This window comes from Fringilla coelebs (assembly GCF_963513975.1).
Source record: "Fringilla coelebs genome assembly, chromosome: 7".
Taxonomy (NCBI): domain Eukaryota; kingdom Metazoa; phylum Chordata; class Aves; order Passeriformes; family Fringillidae; genus Fringilla; species Fringilla coelebs.
Window position 1 is genome coordinate 31348587 of NC_140035.1, and position 12816 is coordinate 31361402.

Sequence of the window (12816 nt, forward strand, 5' to 3'; positions counted from 1 at the left end):
CACTGAAGTCACTTGACAACCTCATCATCCCATTCCTTCATTCATTCTCAGCCTAGCAGTTGCACTGCCATGGAGCTCCTCCTACACCAGCACACTGAGAGCTCTGATTGACCATCTCCACAAGACCTGCTTTAAAAGGACCTGCCTGAAAGCTGCCTCTTGGTGAGCTGCCAAAGTCTATAGGGCTTGGTGGGAACAGCTGTGGGCCTGGAGTTGAGAAAGACCTTTTCCTAAAAATGAGCTTGGTTTCGGTTGGTTGGTTTTGTCTTGTTTTAATTTTTGGCTGCACAGCTGATGGAAGAATCCTGTACAAGGAAAGGAGCTTCATCCAGACTCCTGCTTGAAGCAGCATCCAGTTTGCTGAGGCTGTTGAGGACCATGCTCAGGGAAGGCCCAGCATCTCCAAGAGTACAGAGAGCTCGAACCTCCTGGGCACCCTGTTCCAACACTCATCCATTTACAGAAATATTTCATGCCAGAATGGATGCAGATGTTGAAGAGGCTCTTGGGTGGCTCTTACTGCAATTGTAAACATTTGTGACATGAAATGTTTGGAGCTTTCATTTTAAAGATTAAGGAGTAAATAAAGCAATAAAATAAAAATGTAAATTAATAGCCAACAGTGATTATTGAAACGAATTAATTAATATCAATAATTATCTATAGTTGTGTTACAGCACAAGTGCTATTTAAGCAATATGCCTATTCACTGTACCAATAGTAATTGACAATAAAACACCCTCCAGGGAAAGAGTTTACAAGTGGCCATCAAATTAACAAATTTAGATCTTAACGCTTTAATATGGAATGCAACCATTGTCTTAAAAGACACCAAAAATCACAAACTACTGGATATTTTTTGGGCATTATTAATAATTTTCTTTCTCTTTTTGCTTAATGAAATGACAAAGTTATTTAAATGAAAGAAAATAATTGCTTGCAATGCATTTAAGAGCCTGATTTTTTGCATTGAAATATACATTTAGTTATTATATTCATAAATAAAAACAAACTGCCATCCCAATTGAGGAAAATAAAAGATTAAAGAATTGACTAACGTGATATTAAATTTAGCATTAAAATTAATTACCTATCACTGAATGCTTCATAAGTGAGAAGACATTCATAATTTAAAATGTTCACTGTGGTGGTTGCACAGTATTTATAATTTATGGTGCTTTCTCCTCTACGTAGATTTCAGTAAAATGAAATGGCAGTCCCTCATGGGAACCAGCATCTCATCAACATAAACAGCGTACAGACCCTACTGAGAAACTGTCAGCACCACTGCAAACAGGCTTTTACACTGCCCACATTTTTGAACATCTATTTAAGGGGAAATGGTGAACATTCAAGGCAGGAACAAGGCAGTCCAAAATGCACAGCTGAAAAGCAGCTCCCCTTGTAACATTTTGTCACACATACATTAAGAAATTGGATGTTGACAGCTGCCTAAAGCTGTACAGATGGAACACACTTGTGAGAAGGGGGAAGTCATTGGGATCAGTCTGCAGTGCAACCTGCATTGTTGGAGGCCCTGCCTAGGTGTCAGGAAGTGGCAGCCAGCAATTTAAACAAGCTTCTGATTATCTAGAGGAACTGCAGAGCTGGAATTTGCAGAGAGGAACCCACCCTTGCTCCTCTTTCCTTACCACCCAGCATTAGCTCCCAAGACCTAAGGACTCCTTGGCAGGCAGGTTGTCATCACAGGTGACCACGTGCTATTGTGACAAAGGTGGGAGGAGCTCCCAAGCAGCATTTAGGAACTGGATCCTTTCAGTGCAGAACAGTTTTTCACCCTCAGCTGGCACATTCAGCTCTCTACTCGAGGGTGCATTTATTGTCCTCAGGCAGCAACAAATAGGTATGGAAGAGCCACAACTGCAGAGACTGCAATTTGCACTTCTGCTGGCTTGTCCCTCTGTCACTGTTACTGACACTGCCCTTCAGCAGATGTGCTCCTTGGTCACTGCATGTTAATGGCAATCTCTGGGAACAGCAGGGATGCTCAGAATGATCATCAAGTGATTATAAATACAGAGTGACCCCAGACACAAGGGTTATGTCAGGTACTTACTGGAGATGCGTGCACTTGTGTTATTCTTAACTGGTTTTCCAAATCTTGGACTTTATTTTTCAGTTCTGCATTTTCAGTTTCTAATTCTTGAATCTACAAAGCAAGTGGTTATTCAACAGCTATTGGGATAGTCATGGACTTCAACAACAGCATCCACTGAACATAAGTTTCATCAGAGATCTGGTGATTTAGAATCAGGCTTTAACTCTTTATCTGACTATAAAACACTTTCAGTATCCTCCATATTTCAAACTTTCTTTTTCGTGTCCTTGGAGGACAGCAAAACATAAAATATTTTAAAAGAGCTTTTTTTTCAGTCTCTTTTTTACCTTAGCAATCTGAGAATAATGCTGGAAATTATGCTTCCATAAAAAGCAGCTAATACAAATACAACAGCATGTACTTTTATCTCTTAGAAAAAACAAAATAGTTCACAACTTACTCTTTTCTGTAAACCTGCAATTTGTTTCCTTGTTTCAACATCTTTTCCTCCGGATTCCAGAAATTTCCTGTAAGCTAAGTCAAATGCTTGACCAATTGTTAAAGTTATCTCTTCTGCCTTTACATAAAACATAAAACTGAAATTAGTAAATTAGGAATATTTGCTGGAGATGCTTTAATTTCAGATTATCACAAGATAATTTATACCATGTATCATATCCAAAGGCTTTGCCCCATCCACCATGGAGCCAACACTACAAAGGAGCATCACAAACACCGTTCAGCAAAATACCTTGGCAAAATGCTATGAAAGAATGTAAAAATACTTTGGATAAAGAAAGGAGACTCAGCAGTATAAATTATGCCTTCAATTTCTATAAGCACAGATACCATACTGTACAATGGCTTTTCCTGATGATTTCTGAAGCATTTACAGTCTGTTCAATCGTGAAATAAAGTCTTTTAGATTTAATGAAATAATGTTTTCATGCCAATGGATATTTTGACCCCTATTGATTTTAAATCTGGATTTCAACACTTATTTTTGTGAGTACTATAAAAGCTCACTCAGGGTACTGCAGACAAGTATTTAACTGCCCAATTATTTCCAACTACATATATCCAGAAAAAAAATCCGCAGATATTGCATTTGTATGTGCAAAGTATAATAATTTACTAGTTCTATGCTGATTCACATGCTATGCTATGATGTGTTTATACAGTCAGTGCAGAATATCTGTGTCAAAAATGATGGGGGTAAAATAAGCCTACAGGAAGCTGATGGAGGACACCAAGGTTTCAGAAACAAGTGATTCCAAAGCAGGACCAATAAAAGGTGAACATATGGATACACCATTTGCTTAGAACTTTAGCAGAGAGGGTAAATAAACTCTCAGACACCAGAGAATGTCAGTTCTTGGTGCAATAACTTGCCTGGGAGTGCTTTGTGGTGTTAAACTTGAGAGATGTGACAGGGAAAGGGGTGGACAAAGAAGGGAGAACCTTGCTGTGATAAAATAATAAAAAACCCCAAAAAACAAACAACATGCAAAACCCCCAACACTAAAACCAGAGACAGACACATCAGCAGAAAAGCCTGCAAGGGTATCTCAGCCCCAGAGCTGCAATAATCTTTGCAAACAGCTGTGCAAACATCTCAAGCCTGGTGGGAGGGAGCCTGTTCTCCAAGAGTATTGCAGATGCTTTCCCCAGGATGGGAGAATGCTGGGCAGCAAGAGAAATTATCCCAGAAAACTACCTCACATCACTGAAGAAAGGGACTCTTCCTTAATTTAATGCACCTAAATTGCAAGACACCATACTGGCATGAAAAACTGTGTCCCAGTTAAAAGGCAGGCTGTGTGTTGTTGACCATTCCCACCTCATTTCACGGCAGAGCCACCAGCAGCACAGTGCCCTCGAGCCCTGCAGAGCGTCCCGTGTACTTACACACTTTTCACTGTCAAACACATAGCACAGGTGCTTATTGGATTCTGAGTCTTTGCAGATGAAAGTAAATATTCTCTTGTCAGTTTTGTCATCAGCACAAAAAGATATCCTGTGGAGCTGACAGTTGTGCTGGACCTCCTGCAAACAGACAGAATGGTAACTTTAAAGAAATTCCAGCACTCGCTTAGGATAAAGATGCACAAAGAAAAGCTCTGGATTTCCTCATAAGAGCAGGCAAGCTGCAGTAATGTTTTTGAATGCCTCTTATTGCACATGAGAGGACCCAAAAATGGACTTAAAGCATAACAGAAGTTAGCAAACTCATCTAAAAACTGCTCCTGTTTTTACTGAATGTAAACAGGAAGTTTATTTGGACAGCATTTATCTGGAAGTGTTTATTTGGATAGTAATTTTTGTTCTAGAAAATTGGTTTTACTGTTGCTTTGCATCCCTCTGCAATTTATTTAGGGCCTGATTATGTAAAATAATCTGTTCTTTTTCCAGGTGCACAAGATCTTTAAATTTCATCATCTCCCAAGATTTGTTAAAATGGATTTACTGAAATGAGTCCTTTGCTACATTAAATATAGAAAACAGAAATAAAATGACTTTGCTAATCAAGTAAAGAGAAATAAATCTGACACACAAATACTTGTTTACTTGGGGTGCCATATAAGCAGCTTTTAAGCATTATTATTTGTACATTTCTGCTACTGTATTTAATTTTCCATTAAAAAGCAATTTCCAGCCATTTAAAAAGTTGCAATGGCACTGCTCTTCAGTTGCAAGAGCTTGACAAGACTGAAATAAACTATCTCAGCTAGTTTTTTTTTGTTGTTTTTCTTCAGCAAGTCTCTTCTTGGTATTTTATTTTATTTGGCTTATTACATGGGAAAGAAGTATTTGCTGTAAAGGAAAATATGTCTTTTAGATGTGAACTATTGTCTATTAAAAAATGTGCAGCACTGGGGTTCCCAGCTTGCTGTAAGCCCATAAGCAAGGCCATGCCCTCTTTGCAGACAACCCCATAGCCAAGAAATGCACCCTGTGGGCAATCTTTTCCCCTTGCCCCAAGTGAGTTCATTTTCTCAGTCTTTTCAGCTGTTCTGAGTATTCAATTTCTGCCGTGTCCCAAATCCCTCTCCTGTGGTAGCTCTTTAACACACAGAAATAATAACGTGTGCTTGCCCTGGCACTGTGAGGTTTACAGATCCATATAATTATTTCATATCATTTAAGGACAGAAGCACTTTTCTATAATCCTTTTTTTGAGTGCTAAGCATAGAATCAGGTCCTGATAGATGAGCTGGCCTCCTGTTCCTACTGCCATTAATAGCCACTATCTGACTAAAACCCAATATTCCTACTGAAGTGCTTTGTTTGAAAAACACACTGCAAAAAAGAGTTTAATTAGTGCTGATAACATGAAATTGAATTTCCTAAAGCATTTATAAACCGTGCAAAAAGAAGGAAAGCTCAATTGAAATTTACATGCAGCTACAAGAAACAAAGTGGGGGAGATAAAAAGACTGCTCACAGTTGATTACTACTTGAGTTGTAATAACAACATTACTAAGAGATCAGAATGTTCCTACTCCCCCAGGAACATATATCCCACAGATTTCTGCTAATCTCTGCAGGAGGGCTAAGATCTTTCAGCATTTCAAACTGTTATTTTAAAACAGTTTTTGCCAGGATTTGGGGTTTTCCTTATGCCCTACTGCATAAAGAAGATGCAAAAACTCCAATTAAATTTGACATAGATATTTCTTGTCCCCTCTGCTTATGTGGGAACTGTTGAGTTCTGGTTGTGTGAAGAGTCTGAAGCAAAAATGGGCTGCAAGCTTTGAACTACAGCTACCATTTGAGAAAAAGCATTGTCATGACCTGAAGGCAGCAAGTACTCCACAATTAAGAAGCAGGAACAAAAGAATCTTCCAAATTCAACATATATAGGAAAAGATTTTTATCATATGCACTGTCAACATTTATTTAGCTCATTGTTTTCATCTTCCTCAAAGCCTAGCAGTCCTGATGTGAAAGGATTAAAAAAATTGAATGCCACATTAGCTACAGTGTGCCTTCAGGACTATCATGTACCTTCCTGGGAAGATGTCACCCAGGTGTTGTAACAAAATATGCTATTTTAAAATATTTTTTCCATCAACAGAATGGCTTTTGTTATAATACTTAAAAAAATACTAAACAATGAAAACCTTAAAACGAGTGAAACAAATATTTACTAGTTTAGCATGAAAAAACCCCATGTAGCTTTCTTACCTTGGTTTTTGGATCTAGAATTTTTACACCATAGATTGAGATTTGTAACTCAACTTTGGGGGTCTTTTGGCCTTCAGATTTCTTGATATGTCTTGCAAACTGAAACACAAAAAGCACAACAGAAATCACATAAATAGAAAGTTTATTTGTTTTTATTGCTTCTCCTTTTCTCTCAACTCCCTCCACCTGAAGTTGCTTCCTTCCTTCCTCAATAAACTTCCCATAAACAACACCAACTATTCCAAGAGTCTCACTTGGGCACAGACCAGTGTTTCTAACTGCACACTACAGATTGTTCCTAAAATTCAGGGAGAATTATTTTAAAATTACTTAGCATGTTCCCCTGAAACTTTATGCATTTAATTGAAGATCTTGCATGCATCAAATACTTGTCACTCCCACACTTGTGCATAAAGGAGTATCTGGAAGTACCCTACAAGATATTCCATCAGTTGTTTTGAATGGGGTCAGTTTGAAAGCACTACAGTTGCCAATGCCTAAGAAGTACTTGGTCTATTTTATTCTCAGAATTTATCTGCCTGCAGCCCACTAGATGGTGGTTAGACAGCACTTTACATGACTGGGTTGGGTAATAATTCCTATCCAATACATCTTCCATCCTTTTCCATCTCCTTTTCAAGACTTACCTTTCACTCTTTCTCTCATGAACACTATCTATAAAATCAGCACAGTATCTCAAATTTGCCCCTGCATGACAATTAAGAAATGCCCTGAATTTGGGTATCTTTCTTAGCAAATATATGTGATTGCTCTGTATTTTTCTGTTACCAGAGCAAAATGTTGCCCTTTTACTCCCAAGTCTCCCAAGCCTGGAATGGCATTTTCAAATGCATAAATAAGGTGATAATCCACTAAAGGCCAGAAGTTGGAGTCTCTGCTTCAGAGCTCTATGTTTGAACACAATCATCTCCAACATTCCCATTCAAGAATGAACTGGGTGTGTAATCCCCACCAGTACAAATGCTCTGTGTCAGAAGCCAGTGTGGACAATGGCTTTCAGTGCCAGCAAGAATCCAGGGTGTCACCAAGGGTGCTGTCCTATCAGACCTGGAAGACACAAGCCTGAGCTGCCTTGTGATTATGAGGTGCTCGGCTGCAGCCAACTGACACCTCTCCCACTAATCCTGAAAAACTCTGATTGCAATTAATTATTTATTTAAGTGATAGTTCAGGGTTTGGATTTTTGCTCTGATCCTTTTCCAACTAGTACTTGGAAAATCTTCCCATAACACAAGTGCTTTATACAATATGACTGTTAATCTCTTTTATTTCATTTTGCTTACAGGCAGCTTCATTCATGGCAAATTATTAACTAGTTTGCAGAACCACCCTAAAAGCACAAAATGAACCTGTTTTTCCCTTCTTCTCAATTTGATTCCTCATTTTGAAGGCATACTTATTGGAGCTTTGATTAATTTATAATTGATCCTATGAACTTCACACAGTAACAGAACTTACCCAGACACTTCATTACTGATTAATGCACCCTAATAGCTGATAAGTATCACACACTTGGTAAAACAAACAGCACCCTCCCACCTCAAGAACCCCAAACAACTATCCCCCCATCTAAACCACTCTGTGCCATTCTCAAAACAAACTCTTAAATATAAATGACTATTTTGCATTTAAACATCTAGAAATGCTACAGTCACAGGCCAAGAATTTTATAAAATATAAAGTATTTTATATTTCATACAGGATGACTTACTTGTGAAAACCAATTAGTTGAGAGTCAAGAAAATATAAATTCTAGTTCTGCCTCTTCAGCATGATGTATTTGCCTCTTGCAACTCATCCTTTTCCCATCTGTGAATTTAGCTTCAAGCCCATGTCTTGCTAAATTAACTTTTAACACACATTAATCCCTGTATCTTTATTAAGGTGTACCATTCCATATGCATATTTTATTTTTTTAAAAGAAATTTTTTAGAGAATAAAATTTTAAAAATCATAACTGCTGATTTACAGCATTTTGATCTGTTGACTTTAAAGTATTAAAATTAACTACAGAGCAAAAATATGTTTTATTACATAAAAATCACTCATTAAACCACACAAAATCTGTCCTAAATTTTACACTGCAAATTTAGCCTTTAGTCTGTGCTTAAATAAGAAAAAGACAGGGCAACTATTGCTTTATTTGCACAGGTTTTTTCCCCCCTCCCCAAGATGAATATAAAATTTAAAGTGTCTTTATATAATTTTCAGATCATGGATTTATTCATTAGCTGCACCCACCAGCTTTCCTCTCTGATTTGTAATTTCCTGATGTCCCTTTAGTGGGTGGGACTTGGAGGACACGTGTGATTCCTTTTCTCAGTGTTCTGTACTTTGCCAGGTTAAATTGAATCACTACAAGATCCAAAGATCACCCAGAAAGTTTGGACATCTCAACTCCAATGCACTCGCTGATGCCCAGGAAGACACCCATGGAACAGACAACCCTGGGACTCAACTCATCCTGAAACAGCCTGGAACTCGAGCAAATCCTGACCTTTTGGAAATTTTGTCCCTATGCCAAGAAGCCATGCACGAGAATTTCTGTGCAGTAGTGAAGAGAAAGCATAAATACTGTTGGATTTTACCGCATTAAACTCATGGTATATATTGAGAATGATGATGGAATGTCTGATTTTCCAACAGCAATCATCTCAGAGTCTCAAACAACAGCTACAACATGAAAAAGTTGTCATTTTTAAAGAAAAGAAGTTTTAAAGAAAAAGGTTTTAAAGTAAGTGATGTGAATAGCTTGCACAAGTTTTAGAACAGCTGGCCAAAGCTTGCTCCAAGTAGTCAAGAAGACTTACAACACTGAGGAAGTTCCAGAAAGCAGTTCTGTGCCAATTCCAAAAAAAAAAGAGTGAACAAACTGACCCTACCACGTCTCCACTCTCAAGAAGCAGAAATCCAGTTCAAGAACTAGATAATTCAAGCGAGATGAAACTAATGATGAACAATATTTTACAAAAAATGCAGCTTGTCCAAGTAGACAAAGCATCTGCATTTTGCATGCCACTTGTATTTAAGAAAGTGGAGCAACAGAAAGAAAGTATGAGTTAAGTTAGTTACATTAGTCTCCAGATGTAGTTATAAACAGGAAATTGTCATTGGGAAGATATGTTTCTAATGTATTCCAGCAGGGTTTATTTCTTAAGCATGACATTATTGAACAATGACCAGAAGAAAAAAAATTTACTGATAAAATCTGCAAGCAGAAAAAATGAGAGGGGGAAAAAAAGGGGAGAAAACGAACTAATGATCTGAAATCTAAAATTGCTACAGAGGAAGCTTGCAGCCCACGAACACTGATGAAGGGGCAAATAACAGAGAGAAGCCTCATCAACCAGAACAGCACAGGCTGCCATCCCAACAGAGCCCCTTGTTTTCCTACAAACAGCCCTGCAAACCCCACACGTGGCAACAAACTCTGGTTCTTAGGAGACTACTCTGTGAGGATGGAAGAATGAAGTCTGATAACATTGCAGGACTTCCACTAACTGAGGACGTCCTCATGAAACCAAAACTGGGAAGGTGTTTCAAAGAGATCCTTAAGATGACAACAGTGGCTGCACTGCATCAGCTGCTCAAATGTTATCTGCTGAGGGTTTCAAATGCAGAAGGATATTGACAAAAGGGAGAAAAAATTCAGAAGATATTTAGCAAAGTTAGCAGAGGGCTGGAAAACCCACTTTAAGACGCTCCACAAAATCAATCCCAGGCCAATGGTGAAAGAAACCAAGCACAAGAGAACCCCCTCCATACAGACATCCAGACAAATGAACTTTCTTTAATCAAAGCTCATTTGGGTGCAGTGAACACACAAAGATTGATTCAGAAAATCTGTGGCAGTTCCTTTCTTAGCATTTTCCCTGCCACTGTCTTGTGCAGTAACAGCACACAGATACTGATCAGCAATTTCTTTTATAGTTGACATTCTCCAGAGTGCCACATTCAGCCACCTCCCAAACTTGTGCAGGGTTTGACCAGTACATCCCATCACCGACTCAGGTATCAGGAATTCTCTCTTTTATTTATTTCTAGTCATTCCTTCTACCTAAGGAGAACCCCAAGGGACCTCTGGACCTGGGAGATGTTCAAGCATTATATTTTCCTAACAGCACGCATTTGAAACCAAATAATATTTGTATCTCACACAGTAACAAGATTATTTAAGAGGGTAAAAATCTGAAGCCTCCCATTGGCATAAAAATGGAAAATTATATAAAATTATAATGAATCACAGCATGGCTTGGGAAGAGACATGATGGGCCAAATTCTTAAACTGTTTGTACATATAATGCTCTCAGGCACAAACCCCAGGTTTGGTCCAGCTCAGTGGGATGGGCTAGTTTATGTTCAGCTGCTTCAGAAATAACATTATATTGTCATGGCATTTTTAGGGGGAGGAACAGATACAAATAAACCTATTTTCTATGGTCTAACTTAGCTTTAAAAATAAAAAAAAAAAAAAGGAAGAAAGAAAACCCGTCCATATATTTTGCAATTTATCACAGCAGCAGGGGAAAATGCAGACTCTAAGAGTGTTAGTAAAATTAAATTTGATGTGCTTAGATATCAAGTCTTATCAAACCAAAACCAACAAAAATGCCATGAGGAAAAAAAATCATGTTTCAAGACAGCCAGGAACTGGAGCTAAAGAATTAATTGTTAAGACTAATTACCTCTATAGATCTATAAATCAATTTAAGCCATGCAATCAAAACTATGTGCTGCTCTTTAATATTTACACATCCCTGCACAATTCAAGACTTAATTAAAAAGAGTTGAGACATGAAAAGGGAGATGTTCCTGTGATTTGGGTGCTAATCTTCACCCAGGGAAGAGAAGTTCAACTCCTTCATTTAATGCAGGTGACCAGTGACAAATCAGACACTGCACCTCACACCTAAAACAAGCCCTGGCTTAGGGCAGGGTTGTTGGATAAGCTGGGAAACAGCTTTATAACCTGTCTTGGAAAAAATGCTTTTCCTCCTGTTTTTTATTACAACATTCATCATAAGAAAGCATGTCTGAATAAAACCCAACAGGACCCGTTTTTTTTTTGCAGTGCCTTCATTTCATCTAATTGGTCATGTTATGGTCCAAACTTCCATGAGCATGTGATGTGGGCATAATGAAATGATGACCTCTGAAAAACAGCTGTCAAGAGGAGGAAAAGGGTGAAATAAGCAAAATTCAGTCTCTCAAGAATCATCTTGGCAGGGAAAAAGCCATCCAGAAGTGTATGTGTATGGAACAGGCTGTATTAGATTTTGCAGACACACACTGGACTGAGAGGAGAGCTATCCATCTATAATCCACAGCGTAAAAGACAATACAGTGCAGTCTTTTATCCATCTCTCATTTTTTGTGCTTTGTTTTATTAAGGGGTGGACTGCTTTGTTGTTGCTGTTTTGAGATCTTTTGGTCATTTTGTCTGTGGCATGGAGTTTTAGGGGTCTGTTGAGTGGGTTTTTTTTTTTCTGTGGTTGATTTTTGATTTCCCCCCCCCCCCCCCCCCCAGTTTGGTTGGTTGGTTTTGGTTGATTTTTTTGGGGGGGTGGGAGGTAGAGGAAGGGGCAGGGTTTAATTTCAGGTTTTTTGAGAGGCAGGGTAAACAGGTATTTTCTTATTCAGCTCTTCTCATCTGACTTGCTTTGGTCTTCAAGATGTCCTTGACTGGTCCTGAACCACAAATTCTGCTTTCTGCAATACTTCAAAGAGAGCAGTCATGGCTGGAAGGCTTGGCTGCAAATCTCTTTATCCCAATATTAAAGGCTTCTCTGTACTCCACCCTCCTCCTCTGTCCTTTTAACAACAAATTAAACTGAGCTTTAACGTGGGAGGGAGCTCAGAACAATATCCACAGATGGTCCTTTAAGGGCAGCAGCAGGACAGCATCTCTGCATGTGTGGAAGTGTGTGAACCAGCACTCTTCACTCTGTGCATCCTTAGAGGTCAAGGACATGATGAAAAATATTTCAAGTCGTTTCAAAGTGATTCATTCTATTTGCATTTTGTCTGGTCATCTCCACTTACAGAAGAACAGTGGAAGAAAAAAAGGATAATTAATTGAAAGCTGGGTAAGCAAACAACCTTAAGTTTGGCCCTAACAAAACATGCCTTGGAAGACTGTAAAAGAATAAAAGAAACAGCCCAAAACTCAGGTGTTTATTCTGGTTTCTCCTTAACACCCCTCCATGCAGCTTTCTTACCACTGCTCTGTTTATGCTGCTTCTTCCATCTGTCCTGCTGCTCTTTCTACCTGCTTCCACCTCTGGCAACCCTTCCAACACTTCATAAGAAGGATCAAATTCATTCTTACAGTCTGATTGAGAAGTGATAAACTTCACCAATCAAGGGAAGTAATCATTCCATTTGCTAAAATAAAGTGTGAATTGACAATGAGTAGACATTTAAATAGCATAGGCATGTTTGGATACAGCATCTGGGTGCCATTGCTTTAGTTTTTGTTTCATTCTAGAAACCACTTTGACTGGAAAACTTGAAGGAAAACATGTTTTGTGACAAATTTTGATTATACT

The 12816-nt window shown here is 38.5% G+C and overlaps 1 protein-coding gene across 3 annotated transcripts in view; it reads right to left on the reverse strand.

Moving 5' to 3' along the window:
- Nucleotides 1-12816, reverse strand: part of GULP1 (GULP PTB domain containing engulfment adaptor 1) — a 142563-nt gene that overhangs the window by 25264 nt on the left and 104483 nt on the right. For all 3 annotated transcript variants that reach the window (XM_084209281.1, XM_084209280.1, XM_084209279.1), the window contains exons 6-9: nucleotides 6248-6346; nucleotides 3968-4105; nucleotides 2520-2636; nucleotides 2078-2170 (exon numbers count right to left, since the gene is read on the reverse strand). In XM_084209281.1, coding sequence (XP_084065407.1) covers nucleotides 2078-2170; nucleotides 2520-2636; nucleotides 3968-4105; nucleotides 6248-6346 — 447 coding nt within the window. The remainder of the gene's footprint in view (nucleotides 1-2077; nucleotides 2171-2519; nucleotides 2637-3967; nucleotides 4106-6247; nucleotides 6347-12816) is intronic.